Source organism: Chlorocebus sabaeus, chromosome 20 (assembly GCF_047675955.1).
Source record: "Chlorocebus sabaeus isolate Y175 chromosome 20, mChlSab1.0.hap1, whole genome shotgun sequence".
NCBI lineage: Eukaryota > Metazoa > Chordata > Mammalia > Primates > Cercopithecidae > Chlorocebus > Chlorocebus sabaeus.
In genome coordinates, this window is record NC_132923.1 from 124,626,269 (window position 1) to 124,651,110 (window position 24,842).

Here is a 24,842-nt window from a genome sequence, read left to right on the forward strand (position 1 = left end):
TGTCTGCATCACATTAAAATGCAGACTCCACGAGGGCAAGGATTTTGTCTGCCCTGCTCTCTGTGTATTCGCAGCACTTAGAACACAGAGCAGATACCTTATAAACATGACATGAATGAATACAGACACAAATGAATAGATGGAGGGCACGGGGAGTCAGGCTACCTGGCTCCACCAACTGTGGCTGGGCCTCAGGTCTACCATCTGTGAAATGGGTAAGCATTCACAGAGTCAGTCAAATATGCACTGAGTGCCTACATGGCATTGTGCCATGTGCTGGGGATTCAGCAGAAAACAAGCCCCAGTCCCTGCCTTGGAGGAGCACACAGTAGAAGCAACAAGAAGAGGGATCGGGCTCTAATCACACAGCGAGGAAAGAGCTGCCATGGGAACATCAGGGGCCAGTGAGAGCTCAAAGGAAGCAGCACTTGTCTTTCAAGCTGAGCGCTGCCTCCTCCAGGCAGCCCTCCCTGACTCTCCCAGGAGCTAATTTAGGCTCCTCCTCCCCCTCCTCCTCCGGCTGGGCAGTGTGGGGCAGACAGGCTTCCTGGAAGAGGGGATATCTTCAGCTGAGGTCTAAAGGGCAAGTCAGAGTTAATCAGGGAAAGGGAGTTGGGAAGTGTGGCAGGAAGAAGGAACAGCATGTTCACAGGCCCAGAAGCAACAGGGAGCATGGGCCGGTGCACAGAACCAGGAGTTCAGTAAGAATCAAGGGCCATGCCCCTGCGCCCCAGCCCCTGCACACACATGCTCCCCCAGGGCATGGGTCCCGAGCCCCCGCGGCTGCCCTCACCCGGCGGACACTTGCTGCAGCACATCTGAGCTGTCTGGTCATAGTATTCTCTGAGCCGGCATGTGCCCCCGGGCTCCGGGGCGTAAGGTGTAAATGCCACCTGGAAGGAAGAAGGGAAAACTGCCATCAACAGGGCCGCCCTGGGTTCTGCCATGCCTGATGCCCAGGTCTCCACCCTGCAAATGTTTGGCCCTCCCCCTGCCGGGCGGCACTGATGATGGATGGGGAAGTTCCTCCCCCTGGAGCAGGGTACAGGAAGGGGAGCTGGTGCCTTCTTTTACCTCTCCTGCCTCCCCACCTCGGTGTATCCTACTGTCTGCAGGCAGAAGCATGGAGTCTGCTGGCCAGAGGGCAGGGCTGCCTTTAGGCCTTCTCCAGAGCTGGGTGACCCCTAACTCTACCTGGGACAGATATCCAGAAGATGGTGGCCTTGGTCACAGAGAACCAGGGTTCTCAGCACAAAGCTGCCCTCCACCAAGGATACCTCTCCTTCCCTCCCGCACTGGAAACATCCCTTGGTCTTTCAAGATGCGTGCTGCCTCCTCCGAGAAGCCCTTCCTGACTCCCAGAGGTTAATTCAAGCTCCTCCTCCTCCTCCGGGCTCTCTCTAAACATGGAATATGACCCCTCTAACAGTCATCTCATTGTTCTGGAACGGTTACTTGCTTGTCCTTCCGCCCACTGTGGGCACGTATGCCCACACCTGTGTACACACACACACTCATGTGATGCAGACAGCAGAAGTGGCAGCCTTGTCATCTCTAGACCCTCAGTCTCTCACATGGGACCCACCGCAGAGCCAGTACTCATCAGCCGAATGTTGGTTGATGACCATGACAATCGTCGCCATTTCTGAAGTACCGCCTAGGTACCAGGCACTGTTCTAAGCGTTTCCACTACTGGAGTTGGTGGGTGCTGTTGTACCCCACTCAGACCCCTGCTGCCAGCAGGGCACCTCTCCCCCAGCTGCCGTGGGTGTTGGCTGATAATGAATGCCCCACAGCCTCAAGGTGGGACCCACCCTGGTACAATTCATGGTCCAGAGCTACCTCCATGGTGTCGGGCTGAAGCTGGTGAATACGTCCCTGCTAGGCCCCCTCCCCTGCCCTGTCCTGCCTGCTTCTCCTGCCCTCCCTAGTAAATCACTTTCACAAAGCTCCCTGCCTCAAGCTCTGCTTCTAGAAGACCCTACCTGAGACAGGTGTGTGGTCTCAGCAAGACTTCCCAGCCACCCAGTGAAGACGGAGACAGTTTCCCTACTGCAGCCATGTTATAGAACAGGAAACCGAGGCCTGAGAGGACAGGTCACCTGCCCAAGGTCCCAGACCCACTAAGTGACACAGAAGGGTTTGGACCTGGGTCCCATCTGACTTCACAGTTCACAATCTCAACCACTGAGCTGGATGCCTCCAGGAAGAGATGAACAATGTGTTATGAATGGAAAAAGAGAGGGGGCTGGGTGTGAGGCCGAAGCACGCGGATCACTTGAGGTCAGGAGTTCGCGACCAGCCTGGTCAACATGGCAAAACCCTGTCTCTACTAAAAATACAAAATTATCCCAGCGTGGTGGCGCGTGCCTGTAATCCCAGCTCCTCTGGAGGCTGAGGCTAGTTGACAAAGTGAAACTCCACCTCAAAAAAAAAGAGGGGAGAAAAGAGAAAAGCAAAGCCACCCAGAGAAGCTGCAGCCCTGGACAGAGGGGCAGACGCAGAGCCCTCCTCCCTCGGGTCTCTGAGTGACCCTCCAGGAGTGCAGAGCTGCGGCACTGTCACCACTGTGCCTTCCCAGGACCCCTGGGAGCAAGCCCCTGAGTGCTGCCCTCTCTCCTGAAAGACTGAGGTTGGCAGTCCGGGTTTTCAGGGACAAGCATTCATTAGCTACCTCTGCCAGGCTGAGAGCGAGCTCAGAATGGAGACAGTCATGTGTAGGCAAACGTGGGTGTGAACACATCTGTACAAGCACAGAGGGTGTACACACGTGCCCCAAGTCCTTCAGGGGCCCCCACAGATGCGTCCCCTGGAAGTGACCAAAGGGCAGTTCTAGGAGGTCAGAGCCAGGGCTGGCGCCTTCCCCACTGTGTTGCCAGCGGCAGTCATGTGGCCAGTACAAGATCGAGATCCATAACCTTTAGTGAACGAGTGATGGGGCCTCTCCATAGATAAGGATACAGGGAGTCAGAAAGAACTGGTTTCAAATCCTCACTCCACCACTTAGCGGCTGTGTGGCCTTAGGCAAGTGCCTTAACCTCTCTGGACTCCAGTAACTAACATATAGGAGCAGAGGAGATACTAAATATATTTCACAAACCAGCACAACGTGGGCACAGACCTATCCTGGACTTCAGCTGTCAGTAAGCCAGTCAGAGCAGACAGCAGCCAGGACACCCAGCACCACTGGGCCAGTGCAGACCTGGCCAAATGTCTACCAGCCAAGGTGGCAGGTGGATTCAGTGTGCCTCCTCCTCCCCTTCCTCACAGCACTGCCTGGGAGTCAGGACCGCCCGGAGCCAGGGGCTGCTGAGCCCTTGGCTGCACCTGTAGCGAGTGACAAGCAGGCCTAGAAACCCAGCTGTCTCCCACCCCAGCCTGGCAGGCAGCGCCAGCCTACCCTGGCTGCACCCCTCGGTGCCAACAGCTGGAACCCCTCAGCGGGAACAAGCCCGAGGAGCTGGGGCTTCCTGCTGCGGAGCAATTTGCCATTCTTCTGACCCCCAGGCCTTTGCCCCAGCTGACTTCTGGAATGGCCTGGTGCTTCCTATAACAAATTCCATGTGTCCCTTAGGAGCCCTGCTCAGGCAGCAGCCTCCCTCCTGAAGGCTTCCTGCCTGCACCCCACCCTGAATGAGTCACTGAGGCCCAGAGTCCCCACCTTCCTCCCTCACGGCTCTCGGCTGACAGCACTGCTGTGAGGTTACCCACCTGCGCCCCCCGCTAGATGGGAAGCCCCCCTGAGGCTGCAGGCTGGGGGTTACCCTTTGCTGTTGCCCCATAGCCTAGCAGGGGGTAGGTGCTCAGCAGCTGCTAGTCCAAACTGTGGGCTGGGTTACAATGTCCTTTCCAGGAGGGATCTAACTCCAGTGCCAGGGCCGCAAAGCTCAAACACAGATGCACTTTCCACCCTGGCCTGCCCCGGAGGTCCACTCCAGGCCCATCAGCTCTGGTGAATTCCGGGCACGGGCAGTGGGAACCATGCTGCATAATGGGGTCTGAAGAAGTAACTTCAGCCCCCATCTGGAGCCTCAGTTTGCCTGGGCACGGTGCTGCCATACACACTCGGTCCCAGGACTCCTCCCCACCTGGTTTGCTGCTGGAGGAGACTCCCAGGCACCTGAGACAAAAGGAGAAGCCTTCTCAGGTGTTCCCACCGTGTATGGGGGAGCTCACTGCCTGTGTCCAAAGCACCCAGGGGTGCCTGTCATGAATGCCAACCCCACTCCCCAAACAAGTGCAGAATCTCAGGGGTGGGCCCAGGAAACTGTACCGTTAAAAAAAAGAAAAAGGAAAAGGAAATCTCCGCGGTGATTCTCACATTCCTTTGCAGAACACGCTCTGATTATGTGACCCCCGGATTGAGCAAGGTGACCTGGGGGAGGGGTGGCGGAGGGGCTCATGGCCGAGACCCGGCATCCAAAGGCTCTGGGAGCCCCTAACCCAGAGAAATGGCAGCTTCTGCAGCTCCCTCTGCACAAGCCATTCCATCGAATACTAACTGTGGCGGAGGGTCTGCCTGGCCCTCAGCAAACCCCCAAACTGCCTTCCCTGAAGGCCGCTGCTAGGCACTTCCCCAAGGGCAGGGGCTATGCCTCCGCCCTCTGACTGAATGGCCTCCCAGACGCAGCTGCCTCTTCCCTCAGATCACATCCCCCAGGCATGGAGGGGCTGCACCTCTTCCCTGGCAGCCCCCCACCCCGCACAGTGGCCAGCACAGGTCTCATGGGAATCCTGCATCCCGCGGGCTTCATCCCCACGAGTGTCCTTGGGGTAACCAGGGGAGCCCCTCACTCCTTCAGGGCCTGAGAACCACAGGGCCAGGGCGGCTCCAGGCAGCAGCAAGAAATCCCACCCTGGCTGGGGAAGGGTTTCCTGTCAGGGCTCAAAGGGCCTGATGGGAAAGAGCCCTGCAGTGGCCAAGTTTGGGCTCTTGAGAGCTGCCACGGACAAGGGTTTCTGGCCACTAACGATAGGCAGCTGGACTCCCATGGCTCCCCAGCTGGCTGAGTGGTGACCTCCCACCTCCTCCCCTCCAGGTTCCTCTCTTGTCTGAGGCTTTGCTGTGAGTGACCGTCCCTGGACTTCCTCCCTGGCTCTGTGTGGCTCCAGCCCCCCATAGCTGAAAGAGGGCACAGGACTTCCTTCCTGGCTCTGTGAGGCCCCAGCCCCCCATAGCTGGCAGAAGGGGTCAGCTCCCTTGAGCAATCTTAGGCCTGTTTATCCTCTTGGACAGAAAAAAAAAAAAAAAAAAAAAAAAAAACCACAGCCTTGTCATGGCTAAACAATGAGGAACAGAAAGCCCCTTGGCAAAGCAGAACAAAAGGTCACTCCCTCCAAAGCAGCAGTCCCCAGGAGCAGGGGGCTGGGCCCAAACCACAGCCCTGGGAGCCGGCCTCTGGTCAACACAGGGGCCCCCTTGGAGGTCCCCAAAACATGGCAAGCATTCTCTAGCAAATGCGGGGCTACGGAAGCTTCCAGTTCCTTTGCTTTGGGTTGGGGAGGCTCCATTCACACCCCACTCACCCCACAGGGGATCTTTGACATGTTAAAATGAGGAAATAAGTTGGATAGTACTTGATTCAGTCAGCGTGTTTAGCAAACTACAATCGTCCAAAATATGGGGGGCTCGAGTGAAAAACTGAAAATCACTGATGAGGGTTAACTGGCCATTTATTTAATAGGCAGGGAATCTGAGACCCAGTGGTGAGGGAATTGGAGAGGATGGATGGATGGATGGATGGATGGATGGATGGATGGATGGATGGATGGATAGATAGATAGATAGATAGATAGATAGATAGATAGATAGATAAAATAGACAGATAAGAGATAGATAGATAAAATAGACAGATAAGAGACATATATATATAGATAGATAAAATAGATAAGAGATAGACAGATAAAATAGACAGATAAGAGATAGATAGATAAAATAGACACACAGATAAGAGATAGGTAGATAGATAAAATAGATAAGAGATAGAATAGACAGATAAAATAGATAGATAAAACAGATAGATTAAATAGATGATAGAGATAATAGAAAGTAAATACAAGATAAATAGGAGAGAGAGACAGAGACAGACAGAGAGAGAGACAGAATAAATAAAAGGAAAGAAAAAAGAAAACTGCACCTAAATCTAACATCCAATTGGTGAGGCAGGTCTGACTGTGCCCATTGCACAGATGAGATAACAGAGATGGAAAAAGGCAAAGCCACCTCCCCTGGTCTCCCAGAGACTTTGGGCCATGCCAGGGCCAGGATGGTGGCAAGCGGAGAGAGGACTATGGATAAGAAGCTCGTCAGGGCCCACCCACAGGCTCTGAACCATCTCCCATCTGGGTCCACAGCTCCCATTTCCCCTCCTCCAGATTGGGCTCCCTCCTCTAAGACAGGTAGAACCTGCAGTTAGCAGTAGCTCATCGGTTCCGGGCAACTGTGCAACTGTGCGTGTTAGACCCACTGTCTGGTCTTCTCACTGACATTCACAGGTGCTCAGGGAGACAAAGCAGCATGCCCGAGGCTATGGCAGGAGAGCTGCAATCCTTGCCACCCCCAGTCCTGCCTCCCTTCTCCTGGGGCCCAGAGAGCTTCCCTTCCCCCTCGACATAGACACAGACCCAGGACTCCAAGGGCCCCGGAGCTGAACGGCCCAACCTCAGCAGCTCCTCCCACCATGCAGCCTCCATCCCAGATGGGAGCTGTCTCTGTCACCCAGGGGTTAGACTCCCACCCTGTTGCTCCTCCAGGTCTCGGCTTTGGCCCTCTGGGGAGGAAGGAAAACAACGGGATATTTGTTAAGCACCTACTATGTGCCGGGCCAGATGGCAGGCACTATATAAAATCCCAGTTCCACCCTAAAAAGCAGGTGTGCATGGGCCCATTTCACAGCTCAGGGAGATCAAGTCACTTGTCCATGGTCCATGGAGAAAGTCAGGGGCAAAGGTGAAGGCAGTGATTCATTCATTCATTCATTCATTCATTCATTCATTCATTCAACAGACGTGCTGAGCACCCAGGGTTGTAGGTGCTGGGTAAACAGTAGCATTGAACAAATCAAATCCCTGCCCCCGGGAAGCTGCCGTCTTAGCTGGGGAGACACATGCACATTCAATAGAGAATTCAAGGTGGTGATAAGAGCTAAGGGAAAGGGTGACACGAGGTGCGGGGCTGGGGCGACAGGGAGATGCCCTTGGCACACTCAGTGCATGGCCACGAGGTCAGGGCAGTGGGCCCAGAGCGAGTGGGTGAGGGTGAGGATGAAAGCCGCAGCAGAGCATCTACTAGAAGCCTGCTTCATGACAGTCATCGCGAAGGGCTGTCCCAGCATCATGGCCTCTCTGAATCCTTCCCTGGCCCCCCTGAGGCCAGTCCTATTATTATTCCCAAGTTACAGATGAAGAAACAGCCTCAAAGAGGCCTCGTCACCTCCAGCCCTGCATCTTCTCCCTGGCCAGGAAGACTGGGTTTCAACCCCCAGGCCCGCCCCTACCCCAAAGATCCTCTGTGTCCTCACTCAGGTGTCCCCTCTGCTGTGGGCAGTAACCAGGTTCTCTGTGCCTCAGTTTCTCTGCCTGTAAAATGACAGTGTGGGCCTGGTTGATGCTCTAAGCAAAAGGACCAGCTCTGGGTTCTTAAGGATGGGTGTCAAAGGCTCAGTCCCTCATGAGACCTCAGGGGTGCTGGGTGGTGTGTAGCTCATCCACATGAGAGGTGGAGAAACAGCACGAGCTGAGAGGTGGGGGCTGGGATGTGGGGCAGAGTTGGGCTGGTCCTGGGCCTCTGGGAAGGGCGGAGGGTGGATCGGGGGGACTTCCATGCTCAGCTTCTGCCCCCATCCCCTTTCCCCCAGGGAGGGCAGCCCGAGCAGGCAACTTCTGAGAGGAAAGGGTCAGAAATGTCCCCTCTCCCAGGTGTGCTGGACACCCGGCCTTGTAGGAGGGGTGCTGACTTAGGTTAGAAGGTCTATGTGCCTATGGAGAGGTGCCTGGCATGCTCTGTGCACCGCCAGGAGGTCAGGGTAGCAGGTCCGGGGGATCTGGGAGTGTCACGGACTTTCTCTGAGCCTCCACACTGTCACCTGTAAAATGGGAGTCGTACTCCTTGCCCTGTCTCCTCCAGGGGTTCTTGTGAAGCAAGAGGCAGGGAGGTCTTCACTTGGGTTCATGATCTCCCAGATTCCTAGGGGCTCCATGGTGGTGCTGCAAGGGGCATGCAAAGGCCCTGGTCATAGACCCATGTTACAGAACATGAGAACTGGGCTCTTCCTGCCTTGGTTTTAGCCAAGAACTGGCAAGGCAAGAACACACCCCAGGGCAGCGAACTGCCCGGCTTTAGTAGGGTGCTAGATGGCCTGTGTGGGCCTTGCAAAGGAGAGGGCCTCCAACCTGCCTCAAGGGCAAGTGTGGGGAAGCTAACCTGTGACTCCTGGGGCTGGGAGTTCACCCCCAGGCTGGCACCAGGCCCGTTCCTCAGGAAGCCTTACATCAGGACACCACGGCAGGGCCGCTGCTGTGATGGTGCGACCGAGGCCTCGGTGGGGCAGAGGAAGGAGAAGAGTGCGACACGCCAGATGTGGTCCTCCTTGATAGGGACCTTGGGATGGCTCAAAGGGACTTTGCTCAGAGGAACACTGGAAGGGTGATATGAGTCTGGGTGAGTGGCCAAAACCCAGGGGCCGGGTTCTGTGAGCAGCCCGGCCAGAGGACAATGTGGCTGTGACACCCTGCAAGGAAGTGAGGCTCTGAGAGCTACTGAGGGCCGAGCTCCAGGAAGACAGGACCCCGCAGGTTCCACCCTCCCTGCACGCTGTCCCCTCTCTTCTCACCCCGTCCCCCTCACCCTGGAGGACTCAAGAAACACAGCTGGTGGACAGGACTGCAGGTATAAGATTCGCTCAAGACTAGGACTCTGGTGGAGCCGTTAGCTGGTAAGGGACAGGACCAGGTGGCCAGGCAGGTCTGATTCTGGAGTCTGCGTCAGCTGTTGGGGAATTGAGCAACCCTGGGCCAACTGACTTGCTGCTTGTCCTGTTCCCAGGCCAAGGCCCTGCGAGTACCCGAGGTGGGGGCCCTCAGTCCCTTCTCCTATTTATAAATAGACAGCAAGAGAGGAAGGAAAGAAGGGAGGCCTGGGGGAGAAGGAAAACGCTGAAAGCACCACATCTGCGGTGCCCTCTGCTCTTCTGGCCGCCTTTAGCACAGCCTTCTTTGGGGGTCTTCCTGGCTTTATGGTTATTTTTTAATTTATAGAAAGAGAGCGGGTCTTGCTGTGTTGTCCAGACTGGTCTTGAACTCCTGACCTTAAGCGATCCTCCTCCCTCGGCCTCCCAAAGTGCTGGGATTACAGGCATGAGCCACTGTGCCCGGCCTTCATGGCTTTTCAATGTTCCGGAGATCCCTTTTAGATGCCAGTACCCTTGGGAAGAGGTCATGCTCCCAGCCTTCCCCAGGGAGCCCCCCGGGGCAGGGATCCACTCGCTTAGAATGGAAGATGATACGGTGGGGAGGTGGCCACAGGGAAAAGCTTCAGGCTTTAGGGGTCGAGACCAACCCTTTACACAGAGCTGGAAGAACAGAGACTGTTCAGGAAAGTACCAGAAAAAGTACCTACTGTGTGCAGACACAGTACTAGGCACGTTCATATGCCTTCTCTTCATTTTATCCTAGCACTAACGCAATGAGGTTAGGATGACCCCATTTTACAGACGCAGAAATTGAGGCTTGGGAGATTTCGTGCAAATTGTCCAAGGTCATGCAGCCAGTGGGCAGCACCCCAGGAGCTGATGGCAGCGACATCAGCCTCTGTGCCCTCTGACAGTGTTGTACCCTGTGATCTTGTCCCACTCCCTCATTTTACAGACAAGGAGCCCACACAGGGGAGTGACTCTTCTATGAACACACTGTGAGCAGGGGAGGGTGGTTCAGTGGCTCTCCAGCAAAAGGGTCTCCAGGGTCTTAGGGCAGGTGCCAAAGCTGTGGGGGGGCAGAGGTATCTGCCCAAGGACCCAGGGACCCCCACACAGCGGAAACCCTCTTCAAGCAATGCGGAAGCCACATCATTTGCATGGTGGGTCGCGGGGCCCCTAGGGCGTGGTGGGAGGCAGCAGAGGCATTCGGGTCTCGACCTTGGGGGTTCACAGGAGCCCCATGGACTGCAGGGTGCAGCTACATCAGGCCAGGTCGTCACAGCGACGCCAGGGCCGGTGACAGCGGAGGCCCGTCTGCCGTCACGGAGAGGAATGGCGCCCGCGTTAGGAAGGACCGACCACATCACAGGCAGGCAGCCCGGGGGTGACACATCCCACTCCTGACTCGCTGCCTGTGATGTTGCTTTAGAAATGAGCTGGGGGCAGACAGGAAGACTGGGCTGGTATCCGGTTCTTGGAGCCAGGCTTTGTGCTAAATGCCAGGGTACAAAGACGCTGGGCATGGTCCCTGCCTGCAAGGAACGCTAAGTCTAGTGAGAGACGTCCCAGCCTCTCCCACTGTCACCCTCCAAGGGGCCTGCTGATGTCGCTTGCTCCATCTCCCACAACCCCTCCTCCTCGCCACCCTGAGCATCGCCTGCCAGCTACAGGCTCCTTGGTCTTGGTTCCCAGCCTTCTTTCCCTTTCAGATGGACCTACGCCCCCTTCCTACAATCAAGCCTGGCTCTCCTTAAAAGCTTCCAGCGGCTGCCACCGCCTGCACAACCTCCTTAACCCCTGCCAGCATCTCCCACCTGGATTCATCACTCGCCGGTTGCCGTCACAACACAAAGCGGCACCTGGCTCCTCCGCCCCCTTCTCCACACCTGTACTGCTGCTGCCTCTGCCCAAACGTCCTCACCCCCTACCTGGCAGGGCTGACTTCTCAGCTTCTTTCAAGAGTTCCCTCTGCCATCATATCGGGGGGTCAGAGGTCCCTCCTAGGGGCTCCTGTGACAACCTGGGTGCATCCCTATACTGCCCACACCCGACCAGTTTTTGGCTAATTATTGATTCCCTCGTGCCTCCCCCCAACCTTGACAACCTTGTATGGGCGCTGAGCCAGACACGTGGGCTTTGATCCAGTTCTGCCATTCCCCCACTTCCACTTTGTCATCTATAAAATGGCGACAGAAACAGTGCCCCCTTCACAGGGCTTTATGATTCATGAAGTCAGTATGCGTGGCGTGCTCGGCACTGTGCCTGGCAGTGGAAAGAGCTCAGTGTCACCCGTGTGTCTGCTACTCATCGCCCTACACACAGCCAGCATACAGCCCATAGCTGGCATCTCATAGATGCCGAATTGCTCAACACAAGCAACACAAGTTTTAATTTTCAATTAGTTGAAATGAGCTGGAGCTAGCATGAGAACGGGGCAGGAAATGGACGTACAAAGAGAGGGGGCGGCGTCCTCAGAGCAGCAGACTGAGCGCGCCCATGTTCAGATGACAGCGACTCACGGTCTCCTCCACCACCACCTCACTGGAGGGTGATGTAGGCACAGCGCTCAGGAGCCTGGCCACCTGGGGTGGAGTCTTGGCTCTGCCTCTAGTGAGCTGCAAAACCTTAAGTACGTCGTTTAACCTTTGTGCCTCAAAGGCCTCTTCTGTAAAATGGGGATAATGTTCCCCTGCCCCCAGGTGGCTGTGACAGGGAAAGGCACTCTGGGCATTTAATGCATCAGTCTCTTGCCTTGCACCTAAGAAGCACCCACTAAATGTCAGCTTTTTTTTTTTTCTTTTGAGACAGAGTCTCACCCTGTCACCCAGGCTGGAGTGCAATGGTGCGATCTCGGTTCGCTGCAACCTCCGCCTCCCAGGTTCAAGCGATTCTCCTGCCTCAGCCTCCTGAGTAGCTGGGATTACAGGGACACGCCACCACACCCGGCTAATTTTTGTATCTTTAGTAGAGACAGGGTTTCACCATGTTGGCCAGGCTGGTCTCGAACTCCTGACCTTGTGATCCACCTGCCTCAGCCTCCCAAAGTGTTGGGATTACAGACCTGAGCCACCGCGCCAAGCTAAATGTCAGCTCTTAGCCCTGGGCTCTCTGTGCCCTCCCAGCAACTGCCTGCCCCTAAGGGAAGTGACAGAGAGCAGCCCTTTTGTTTCCACCTCACAGTCAAGGAAGCCAAAGGTCAGGGAGGAGCTCGAGGGGTCTGGGGGCACAGGGGCAGCAGCTCCAGGCAGGCCCTGGAATCCTGACCCCCAGACCAGTGGAGGTGCAGCCCACTTCACACCAGAGATGAGCAACCAGCCCTGCCCAGTCTCCTGCCCAACCCAGCCGGGGTAACCAGCCAGCGGTGACCAGGACCGGGCTGGCCCTGTGACTGACTGCAAAAGCTCCAGGGACAAATGGGACTGACACTGACCAGAATCAGTCCACTGGGGCCAGGCACGGTGGCTCACACCTATAATCCTAGCACTTTGGGAGGCCGAGGCGGGTAGATCACCTGAGGTCAGGAGTTCAAGACCAGCAGGGCCAACATGGCGAAACACCATCTCTACTAAAAAAAAATACAAAAAATTAGCCAGGTATGGTGGCGCACGCCTGTAGTCCCAGCTACTTGGGAGGCTGAGGTGGGAAAATCGCTTGAACTCAGGAGGCAGAGGCTGCAGTGAGCCGAAGCCAAGATCACGCCACTGCACTCCAACCTAGGCAACAAGAGCAAGACTTCAACTTTAAAAAAAAAAAAACAACAACAGAATGGGTCCATTGGGCTCAGGCTCAGGCCAGGCAGAGCTAAAGCCAGAGGGGCCTCATGTTGCAAAAAGCGGGTGGAGAGAGCATGCTGCTCACCTCCTATGTCCCCACCCTACATCCACGGCCCAGTTTAAAGGCTTCCTCCTCCTCCCTCAAGTCTCTCGCCCCTTCCTTCCTGTTCTCTGCTTCTTCACCAACCCAGAGCTGTCACCTGAACCATGGTGACAGCCTCCTCATGGGCCTCCCTGCCTCCAGTCTCTCCATCTCATCTGTGCTTCACACTGAGGCCACAGTGATCTCTGCCCTGTCACTCTCTTGCTCAAAAACGATAATGGCTCCCCACTGCCTCAACTCCTGATAGGAGGAGTGTGTGTGGTGGCTGAGAGCATGGACACTGGAATAAGGATGCTGGCTTGAATCCATACTCTTTCCCCTCTTAGCAGGCAGCCTTGAAGGTGTTTTGTTTCGTTTTTAAATAAAGGAGTTTGTAGACCTCAGTCTTTTCATCTGTAGAATGGGACTGATAAATGCACATACCTCCTGGGGCTGATGGGAAGATTCAATAACACATGTAAAGTGTTTAGAAAATTCCTCCCAAATTATAGTTGCTACAGTTTTCTCAATGTAATTGCTATTACTACCTCCATAAACTGGCCCTAAACTTACAGCCTCGTGTGCTGCTGTCACTGTCCCCAACAAACCTTTGGCTCCAGCTAGGACAGCTGGGACAGTCTAACATTGTCCTCTAATATTCGGTTTTCGTTTTGTTTTGTTTTGTTTGAGACAGGGTCTCGTTCTGTCACCCAGACAAGTGCAGTGGTGCAATCTCGGCTCATTGCAACCTCCACCTCTGGGGTTCAAGTGATTCTTATACCTCAGCCTCCCAAGTAGCTGGGACTATAGGTACACACCACCACGCCTGGCTTTTTTTTTTTTTTAAAGTAGAGACAGGGTTTCACCATGTTGGCCAGGGATGTCTCAAACTCCTGACCTCAAGTGGCCTCTCAAAGTGCTGGGATTTCAGGCGTGAGCCACCTCGCCTGGCCTGTCCCCTAGTATTCTTTCCTCCATACCTCCCTCCCCACACCATTCTTCTCCCTGTAGCCACTCATCCTAAACCCGCCTACCTTTCAGGGCTCAGCGGTTAGGAGGCCCCCTGTGTGGGCCTGGAGAAGAGCAGAATCAGGAAGGGGACAAGAAAAGACCAGGGCAATGACCAAAGGACCAAGTCACAACAGGAAGGACGTTGAGCCAGGGGGTGGAGGGGTGATGTCTAGGGAGAATGGGATGCAGGGGTGGGGCTGGAGGGAGCTGGGAGGCAGGACAGGAAGGAGCAGGATTAGGGGCTTGCAAGGCTCAGGAAATGACAGCAGGAGCTGCTGGCGATGGGGCCACAGAAGCCTGGGGCCTCTGTGAGTTGCAGCCAGAAACTGGGGCTGGAGTCAGCGGGAGGAGGGGCCAGCAGGGGCCCCCAGGGCACTGGTGGGGGTCCTGCTAACTAAGGCAAAGGGCCAGAGCCCTTTCCCAGGGGTTCACAATCAAGTCCACAGCTGGGCCACAGCTGGACCACACCTGGGCCTTCTGAGCTGGGTGACGTGGTGGTGCAATCTGCACTCCACCCCCTGCCCAAAGCCACTTACTCCAGCTGGGGCCAGGGAGGTCCTTGCTAATCTCAAGTGACAGTTGGGGCCGCCGAGGTTCAGAAAGAAGGGAGCTGGCCAAGTTCTCCCGGAAGCAAAGGCTGGGCCAAGATGAGGCCTCAGACCCCTGACTCCTGGCCCTAGGCCCCACCCATTCCCATGGCCTCTGGCCTTGCTCCTGAAAGACCTTCAAGAAGGCCTCCCGCTGACAGCTCAGAAGATGTCCTCCCTCCTCCCTGTCCACAGCCTGCCTGCCTCCAAATCCCCTCCCACTCTGCTCTCCCACTCAGGCACACTGATTCTCTGAACCTGTGGCCACATCAGTCTCACTAGTGCAGAGCCACGCTCAGCCTGAAGCAGACGGCGGGCCACTGTCTGGACAGCAAAGGAAAACAAACAAGTCCCCTGGGGATTTCTGTACTGTCTCCAGTCAGAGTGGCTGGGTCAAACCCGAGCCCCAGCTCCAAAAGGGACCCACGGAGGAGAGATCCGCTAGGCCTCTCAAGGAGCCACTACTCCTGAAAGAGATTCACCCTGCGGCCCTCGAAGTCAGGTTACACTGTCTGTTTTCCCAACAGAACATGCCCACTAGTGTCCCAAAGAGGGGATAGGGAGGGCAGCTGGCCCTCCTGGGTCCTGAGAAGGGGCTCTGCAGCCCTCTCCAAACACCCAACGCTTGTTGTGAACTAGCTAACAGGTCTCCTGAATCCAGCAACAGAATCAATAATCTGGCAACCATGAACCTCCAGGGTGATCATTCCAACCCCTCCTCCCCCTGCAAAGAAGAAATAGAGGCTGGGCGCAGTGGCTCATGCCTGTAATTCCAGCACTTTGGGAGGCCAAGGCGGGCAGATCACTTGAGGTCAGGAGTTCGTGACGAGCCTGGCCAACATGGTGAAACCCCATCTCTACTAAAAATACAAAAAGTAACCAGGTGTGGTGGTGCACGCCTATAATCCCAGTTACTCGGGAGGTTGAGGCTGGAGAATAGCTTGAACCTGAGAGGCAAAGGCTGCAGTGAGCCGAGATCATGCCATTGCACTCCAGCCTGGGCAACAGAACCAGACTCCATCTAAAAAAAAAAAAAAAAGGGTCGGGCGCGGTGGCTCACGCCTGTAATCCCAGCACTCTGAGAGGCCAAGACAGGCGGATCACGAGGTCAGGAGATCAAGACCATCCTGGCTAACACGGTGAAACCCTGTCTCTACTAAAAATACAAAAAAATTAGCCGGGCATGGTGGCGGCTGCCTGTAGTCCCAGCTACTCGCACCACTGCACTCCAGCCTGGGCGACAGAGCGAGACTCCGTCTCAAAAAAAGAAGAAGAAGAAATGGAGTCTCAGAGATGCAGGCTGGCTTGTCACAGTCCACAGGAAAGACAGGCTAGATGCAAGGGCAGAGCCGGAGCCCTGGGATGCACCGCCAACAGCCCTCCCCCTGCACACTTGGGGCTCAGGCTTGGGGCAGAAGTAAATTATCTCTTCCCACCCCCCATCAGCAAACAGACACTTCCTCCTCAAGGGCTCACAGCCAAGTACCTCAAACCACAGTGACATCACTGCCACCTGTGACATCACTACACGCCACAGTGGAAAAAGACTGTGGGTCCCAGGGAGGTGGGCCCTGAGCGTCAGAGCCCCAGCCCCACGGTCAGCTGCTCAGCAGAGGTGATCAAGGCCCAAAGCCCTAAGGGAAGGGGGCAGGACTCAGAACCAGGGCAGAGCAGCCTGCACCCATTACCGGTGACAAAGGGCTTCTTCGAGGAAAACGCCCTCCCTGCTCAAGGCTTCCTTGAACCTGTGGGTTCGCAGACAGCAGGCTCTGCAGTGCCTGCCTACAGTGAGGACTTTCCCATGGTGTGGGGAAGTGGAAAGGATCTAGCTCTTGAACTTGAAAAGGTGACACCTAGGTACCAAGGGGCAGAGAGGCAAACCCCAGCTCTGCCTAAGGAGCTCCACCATGTCCTTCATGAAGGCTGAAAGGCAGCCGTGAATTCTTGATGGCCCTGGGGCCTGAGTCAGGAAATCATTCCACCCAAAGCAAGTGAGATTGAGGTCAGCAAGAAGAAGAGAATCTGGGGAACCAAGATATTGACAGTGGGGAGTCCTGGGCTCTCCCTCCTGGGGACTTTTAGATACCCCACCCCCAATCTGTGGCCTTTGTCAAGTATACTCAAAGCTGACACTTCCCCAATATTCTACGAAAGCATTGGAACCAGGGTTGTTAGGTTTCACAGGTAGGGATGCTTAGCCCCAGAGAGGTTAAGTAACCCAAGCAAGGTAGCACAGCGAGCCAGTGACAGTGCTCAGATGGGAACTGTGATCTCCCAACACCCGGGTCAGTGCTCCTTCCTCGGAGCCATGCTGCCTTAGAAGTCACTTGGAGGCAGAAAATGGACAGCATGACCTCAGAAGAGCCCCCACAGGGCATCCCCTTCTCGGGGTCACAAGTAAACAGAATCTTCAGCAGCACAGAGGCTGGAGATGGAGGAGGTTTTGGAGAGCGCCTGGAATCTTCCCATGCCCATCTTGCAAGCTGAAGCCTTGTGCACTGTCTCTGTGCTTCACCAAATGTACCCCTCACTCACCCCCAAAACACACAGCCCCTGTTACACACGAAAAGGGGTGGTGAAGGGAGGGGAGGTGAGATCCTGACCCCGCCGCCTTTGCCACAATACGGTGTCCTAAGACCAGGCTGTCAAGCAGTGGGTATGAGAGACCCAGTCAGGGGGCGCTGGGGCAGACGCACAGACAGGAAAAGGCAGGGAGGAAAGAAGTTGCTCTCTGAGGTGATGGGCAGCAGAGCCACTTAGACAGGAACTCTGGGCAACTGCAGGGCTGCCAACCAAGCTTCCGGGCCCTGGGGCTGAGAGCAGAGAGTCTGACTCCACAGGGGTCCCCGCCTAGGCCTGAGCACCACCCCACGGCCCAGAGAGTCAGGTCAAACCTGCAAAGCCACCAATGGCTCAAATAGGTGCCAATGCCAGGATTAGAAAGCACTTTTAATCCTGACAGTCAGTCTGTGAGGCTAGGATTACTCCCATTTTACAGATAAGAACACAGAGGCTCCGAGGGATAGAAAGACTTGTCAAGGTCACACAGCCAGTAAAACAGCAGAGCAATGACTCGAGGTTTATCTGATTAAGAGGCCTGGGCCTTTTCCCAGAGTCATCAGTGCTGCTTCCCTGCGCCCAGATGAGGGTCCAGAACTGGGAGCCACAGCACCTCTCCTTTGTTCCTGTTCACCCCATGGCACCCCAAACCCCAGCTTCCCTCCTTGCCCACTTCTGGGTAAATCACACGCATTCTGGGGTCCTGAGTCACCGTCGGTGAGTGGCCCCATCCCTCACTACACTAGGGATGTCGAGGGGGTGAGCAATTTGGGGAGAGAACTCCTAACCTCAGCAGACCCCATTCAATGGGATGGGGAGCCCAGAAAAATATCCTAAGAGATGGAGGCAAACAGAACCCCACCCTGCCACCACTGACTTTTCAAAGCCCCTGTCTCCTCATCTGTAAAACAGGGCCATTATCAAGGTCAAAGTCAGATGAATATTTTTTGAACACTTACTATGTGCCAGACACCGTCCTAGGCCAGTGATTCTCAGTCGGGGCAATACTCCAACCCCAAAGGACACTTAGGAATATCTGGAGACATTTTTGTCACAAGGGAGGGTGGCGCTACTGCCATCCGGTAAGTAGAGGCCAGGGATGCTGCTAAACATCCTACAGCTCACAGGACAGCCCCGCAACAAAGAATTAAATGTCGAGGACGCTGAGATTGAAAAACCCTATTCTAGGCTAGAGTCTACAGTGGTGAATGAGTCCCTGCCCTCACGGTACTTACAATCTTGTGGGAGGACATAATAAAAGTGAAAGAAATAGAATAGGTCAAGAGCATTATACAGGAACACAAAGCAGGTCGGGGAGAGAGAGCACCCGGCAGGGAGCATTTACAGGCAGGATTGTCAACTTCAGCAGAAGGAAGTGAGGGAAGGAGACGTCAGCAGGAGGAGTATTGGAGGTGAGGGGGGAAAGTGAGTGCAAAGGCCCTGGGGCAGGTGTGTGTGCAGCACATCTGAGGACAGAAAAGCATGGCTCAAAAGCGAGAATGGGGCCAGGCACGGTGGCTCACGCCTGTAATCCCAGCACTTTGGGAGGCCAAGGCAGGTGGATCACTTGAGTTCAGGAGTTCGAGACCAGCCTGGCCAACATGACAAAACCCCGTCTCTACTTAAAAAAAAAAAAAAAAAAAAAAAAAATTAGCCAGGTGTGGTTGCACACACCTATAATCCCAGCTACTTGGGAGGCTGGGATGCCCTTATGACCTTGGCTGAGCTAGTAAGCCTATGTTCTCATCTGTGGATGTGGTATTCCCTGCCTGGCCCTTGTCACAGAGCCATGGGTGTGAAAATGGGTGATGTGGGAAAATTGCTCGAACCCAGGAGGTGGAGGTTGCAGCGAGCAGAGGTTGCAGCGAGCAGAGATTGCGCCACTGCACTCCAGTCTGGGCGACAGAGTAAGACTCTGTCTCAATAAAATAAAAAAATAAAAAAAAGAAGAAGAAGAAGTGAGAACGGGCCAGGCACAGTGGCACATGCTTGTAATCCCAGCACTTTGGGAGGCTGAGGTGGGAGGATCACTTGAGGTCAGGGGTTCAAGACCATCCTGGGCAACATGGTGACACCTCAACTCCACTAAAAATACAAAAAATACAAATAAATTAGTTGGGCATGGTGGTGTACACCTGTAATTCCAGCTACTCTGGAGGCTGAGGCAGGAGAATCACTTGAACTCAAGAAGCAGATGGAAGCTGCAGTGAGCTGAGATGTCGCCACTGCAATCCAGCCTGAGCAACAGAGCAAGACTCCATCTCAAAAAAAAAGTAGGTTGGTGTAGAGTCGGGTGTAACATACACGCCATGGCTCTGGCAAAACTCTTCCCCTTCCCATGTACAACCGTCCCGGCTACTCCTCCAGGCAACATTGCATAGTAAGGGCCATAAAGCATCACCCAGCCCTGGGGAGGGACAGTGCTACAGGGAGCCACTGTGCCAGGCGCCAGGATGACAGGGTCACCTCTGACATAAGAATGACTGGCAGGCTCTCAGTCTTTTACACCCATGGCTCTATGACAAGGGCCAGGCAGGGAACACTTTCCACATCCACAGATGAGAACACAGGCTTTACTAGCTCAGCCAAGGTCATAAGGGCGGTTGGGACAGAGCCCAGGCCTGTGAGGTCTGTGACCTGTTGGTAGTGCAGCTCCTAGAGGGTTGGAGCTGGATCTTGAGGTCCCCAGAGCCAGGTACTGGGCTGGGCTTGGAGTAGGTGTGTCCGTGAAGTTTTGGGGAATGAATAAATGAATGGCCTGACCTGCTCAGGGTGCCTGACCACCTACCCATTGCCCTCTAAAGAGGTGCCTGACCAACAGACCATACCCTCAGTCAACACACAGGCTCCCCACTGGGATTTCAGACAGAGGACAAAGAGACAGAGACGTGGTGGAAGGAGGGAAGAGCCCCCAGGCCCAGCAGGTACCCCAGATCACCCAACGCCTCTCCGATGTCCAGCCTGGGAGCTCCCAACCTCTCCCCTAACCTGAACTGGCCCCAGGCCCTGGGTGATGAGGAGGCAAACAGCAGCACCTCAGCACCAAGACTTCCAGGGGGAGGTGGGCCAGGCCCATCAGGCAGAGACCCCTTATCCTTCTCCCCAGATAGCCCAGGCCCTTCTCATCCCCATCAGAGGGCACCAAGCACTCACCTACTGCCAGCTTTACTGCGATTTCTTTGTCAAATGAATAAATGACTAAGTGAATGAATGATCTTTTCCATACCAGCTGGCAGATAAGACTTTTAAACGGGGCAAAAGCCCTGTGGCAGTGAGTCAGCTGCATCCACAGCTAGCTCAGGTCTCCTGGAGCTCCTTCTGCAGCTCAGTTGACTTCCATCCTGAGAACCCACTGTGTGTAAGGGCCTGGCTGGGAGCAGGGGTGCAGATACGGGCACTGGGAGGGTGCTGTGAAAGGAGCTTTGGAATCAGGCAGACCTGCATTCAAATCCTACCCCCAGCTCCCCAGCCCCCAGCTCTGTGATCCTGGGAAACGCCTCAGTTTCCACATCTCTAAAGACAAACGGCACCACCCACCTCTTGGGAGTTGCTGTAAGGGAGGTTTCAGTGAAATTTCGTGACAAAATACCTAGCCCAGTGCCTGGTGCTTCGTGGGTGTTCAGAAATCAGGAGCTATGGTGATGCTACTAATGCAAAGGAGGAGGAACCCATGGTTCCGGCCCTCAAGACACCTTCCATCCACTTAGGGGGTAAAACGCTAGATTAAAAAGCAGAATGCAATCTGTCCTCAAACAGAACAGAAGGGCCTGGGAGTTCGAAGAGAAGATCAAATCCAACTGAAGAGGAGGAAAGGCTTTCCCGGAGAGAATGGCATTTGCAGAAGGCCTTGAAGGATAGGGGTAAGGAGTGTCCCTTGGAGAGCGGACAGCACAGACAATGCTTTTGGCACAATGACACACACGATGACCATCGTCAGTTCTACAGAGGCTGGGGAACACACGTGCAGGGAGGTGGAAGAAGAGCTCAGGTACCTTACTCTGGCCTGGGATCTCCAAGGGAGTTTCTGCCTTAACCATTGGGAGCCACAGGAGGCTCCCCAGGCAAACGGAGAGGTGCCTCACGCTTGAGAAGGGTCTCTCTGCCAGGGGTCAGCGGGAGAGGGGGCAGGGCCTGGAGACCAGCTACAAGGCTGTGGCAATAGTCCGGGTGGGGTGGTGGGGAGCAGGGATGAGGGAGGAGGGAATCTGAGCTGCTACAGGAGCTAGTCAGGAGGGGAAGGAAGTGGGAGGGAACCCGCTCCAGCTACTCCAGGACTGCAGCCTGGTGTCCCGAAGAGCCCTGTGCCTGCCACCCCTCTCCCATCCAGGGGCTTGCATGACCCCAGAGTTCACCCAGGCAGGCCCAAGCTCAGTGGCAGGAAGACCCCCTCTGAGGCCAGAGTCTATGGCATGATCCCAAAGTCAAGCTGGGGACCACAGTCATCCCCATTCACACTCGGCCCTAGAGTGGGGACTCTCCAGACCCAAAGGCCACCCAGGACTTACTCTGGGGCAGTTCTCCAGGACCCACTCCTGACACCCACTGTGGGTGAGTCAGTTCTAGTCTGGCAGCCCCCATCTTCTACCCACAAGAACTGGACTCTTTGGCCTCAGATCAACGAGTCACCTTATGTCACCACAGAAGCCAGTGCCACCTCCCACCTTCCTCCTCGGTCAAGGTGTCAGATGGGGGCAGATGGGCCACGTGTCCATCAGGGGCGGCTCTGAGGAAGGATGAAGGCCCACCTTCCCTGCAGTCTCAGGGCACAGGGACCAAGGGCAGAAGAGACCCCCTTTGGAGGAAGAGTTCCCCCAGGCCCTTCCATGAAATACAGGTTCTCTGAGCCTCAGTTTTCCTTCTGTAAAAAATGGGTTATCTTATCTTACCAAACCACGGAGACAGTCAAAAAAATGGGATAATCCTATGTTACCAAACCAGGAGACAGTCAAAAAAAGGCAAAGGGTACACAGTCCCTTGTACGCCCGTTGCTATTACGGGAGTGGTGTTCATAGGAGCCCTAGGGTTTCTGCTGTTTCCATTTTCCTGCGGCCCCTGGAGACTTCATTTGCCTTGCTCGATTACCAGCCCAGACCTCCCGCGCTTCCCCTGCCCCCAGAGGCCACAGAAAGCAGACTCTGCAGTAGCCCCCAGACGCCTCGGGAGGAAGCAGACTGGCAGCTCGCCCTCCAGTTGTGCCCTCAGTGGGCCTGACACACACCTGGCCCTGCTCTTCAGACACAGGACCCTGGTATTTCTAAGAAATCGGAAAACCGTCGCCCAGAGGAAGAGGAAGTCTTCTGAAGAGGGTGCCCGGCGTGGGCAGTGGGGCAGCGCCCCAGCACAGCCCCTTCTCCACCGCGTGGGAGGGAAGGGCTGTCGCGGCAGTCACCGGGGTGAGGGAAAAGGGGTCCCGGGTCTAGCGGGGGTCTGCCCAAGGCTCGCTGCTCAGCCCCAAACGCCCCGGCCTGCGCGCGCAGAGGAACCAGGGTGCGCTCCTGTCACGACGCGGGTAAGAGGGGTTTCGGGGGCCGGAGTTGCGCCCCGAGCGCACGTGTACGGGCCCGGGGTCCCCGGCGGGTCCCTAGAGGTGTGCGGCGCGTGTCTGACGCGGATGGGGGGCGGCGACTCGGACTTCCAGCCTCCCAGCCCGTGACAGCGCCCCGGGAGAGCGCGGCCCGGGCACCCGAAGGCTGCGCACCAGCCGGGTGGGCATGCGGGGCGGCTGTCCCCCGTGGGCCGCGCGAGTCACCCACCTGGGCGGGCAAAGCGTGCCCCGCGGCCCAGAGCTCCAGTCCGACGGCCAGCGCGGCCCAGACAGCGGCGGGCGCCATGGGTGCGAGCGGGATCCGGTTGCCCCCTGCCCTCGCGCCCTCGCGCCCTCGCAGCGCAGCGCCTTCTCCCCAGGCTCCGCTGTGCTCGCCAGCCGGCGGCGACTGAAAGCGAAAGCCCGCGCCGCAGCGCGCCAGAGGCCAAGCGGCGGGGCGGGGCGGGGCGGGGCGGGGCGGGGCCAGCCGGCCTTGGACACGCCTCCTCCACGCCCCTCCCCAGCCTCTGCTGGGCCTCCGACCCGACCACCCCAGCATCGCCAGGCCGATACCTCCAGCGTCACTCCCAGCACTCAGTGACCCTTCAACCTCCTCCTATCGTCCCCTCCTCTTCGAGTCACCATCTCCACCTGCCCGGCCTCCACCTGCCCTCCCAGCTCCCACAGGTTTCCCTGTCCCGTGAGGGTGAGGCACTAATTTGGAACAACATCCCCCAAAGCTGACACCTGCTTTAGGGGAACCAAGAGAATTCTAGATCATTCGCTCATTTAGACTCTATTTTAAGTATATTTAATTCTTATTTTTTAGTTTTTTTAGAGACAAGGTCTCACTCTGTCACCCATAGCTCACTGCAGCCTCCAACTCCTGGGCTCAAGCAATCCTCCCACCTCAGCCTCCAGAGTAGCTGGGACTACAGGCTCGGGCCACCATGCTGGGCTGATTTTTTTGTACAGACGGAGTTTCGTCATGTTGCCCAGGCTGGTCTCGAACTCCTGAGCTCAAGTGCTCTTCCCACCCTCAAGTGATATTCCCACCTGTGGCCTCCCAAGGTGCTGGGATTATAGGTGTAAGCCACTGCACCTGGCCTGTTTAGATTCTAGAGCCAGATCACCTGGATCTGGATCTCTGAACTCACCTCATGGGACTATTCTAAAAATTTAAAGATATGTAATATACATAATGCAGTCTGTACTTTATATATACTTAAGTATCTACATATATAACAATAGGCATTTATAAATCTTGGCTGTTGTTACTACTCTTCATGTGTTCATTTATCCGTAAACACGCATCCAGCCCTTCTCACAGTGAGAAGACTCTGCACTTCCCTGTTCAAGTCTGCTGCCCAGGCAGTGGGCAGATGAACAGAGGCTGGGAGAGAATGTCACCTGGGAAGCTGTGGGGCCCTGAGGGGCTGCTGAGGCCAGGCCCAGGAAAGCTGGCTTCCCCAGGATTTACATCATGACTGAGCACCCATTCCAGCTGTGATCTGTCCCCCGATCCCCACTTTGAGTGCCAGCCCTAATACAAGTCCAGCCCTGCAGGGCCAGAGCACATTCCTCCAGCCCTGGATTATGGGGATCCTAGCCCCCAGCACATAGGGCATTCCTAAGGGTTGGGGGTGGACTGGGTGGCAGGAGGCGATTCTCTTCCCAGTTTCCTCACTGCAGGCTGCCTGAAGATACAGAGACCCTTGCTCTGGGCCACCAGCCCCACAGCGGAGCCTGCAAGGATGGTGCTTCTAGGTGCTGAGTGAGAAACTGGGAAGTGACTCCTTGGGGATGGAAAACCCCACCTCCTAACCAGGAGGCTGGGAAATCACCTGGTTTCCACACGTTTCTGTGATATGGGCCACGCTGAGGGTGTGGCTGGTGTGACCTACAGCCTTAACTCTGCAGAGAGGCTCAGCCACTGGACAGGCGTGCAGAGCTCTTCTGGCCCTTAAGAGAATTGCCTGGGAGCGGCTCCAAGGACTCCCTGATCCCTAAAATAGAGCCGAAGGCAGGAGGGAGATGTCACCTGGTGGAAGCGGGGGACAATAGTTCTCTCCAGTTGTCCCCCACACACCTCAAGACCAATGGGTCCCACAGGCTCTCCGCACACCCTCCCCCCAACCCAACAACCGGCTCCCCCTGCCAGTTTCCCTATCCCAGTGAATGGCACCATCCCCTCCTGAAGGCAGGGATCCTCCCAGGCTTAGGTCCCATCCTGAGAGCGAATTCAAGTTCTAATCTCTACGCAACATGAGGCTTCTCCCCTTCTCCAGGCCGACCCAGGCTGCTTAAGAGCAGGTGACTTCTCTCTGGACTCTGCCAAGTGCAGTTCTTGACTCCCCCAGGTTCAGGCCCAGGGGTGAGGGTTTGGGAAGGAAA

The 24,842-nt window shown here is 55.8% G+C and overlaps 1 protein-coding gene across 2 annotated transcripts in view; it reads right to left on the reverse strand.

Moving 5' to 3' along the window:
• Positions 1 to 22,901, reverse strand: part of TNFRSF1B (TNF receptor superfamily member 1B) — a 43,170-nt gene extending 20,269 nt beyond the window's left edge. For both annotated transcript variants that reach the window (XM_007980506.3, XM_007980504.3), the window contains exons 1-2: positions 22,678 to 22,901; positions 794 to 893 (exon numbers count right to left, since the gene is read on the reverse strand). In XM_007980506.3, the coding sequence (XP_007978697.2) occupies positions 794 to 893; positions 22,678 to 22,755 (178 nt within the window). In that variant the 5' untranslated portion in view covers positions 22,756 to 22,901. The remainder of the gene's footprint in view (positions 1 to 793; positions 894 to 22,677) is intronic.
• Positions 22,902 to 24,842: the final 1,941 nt, after the last annotated feature.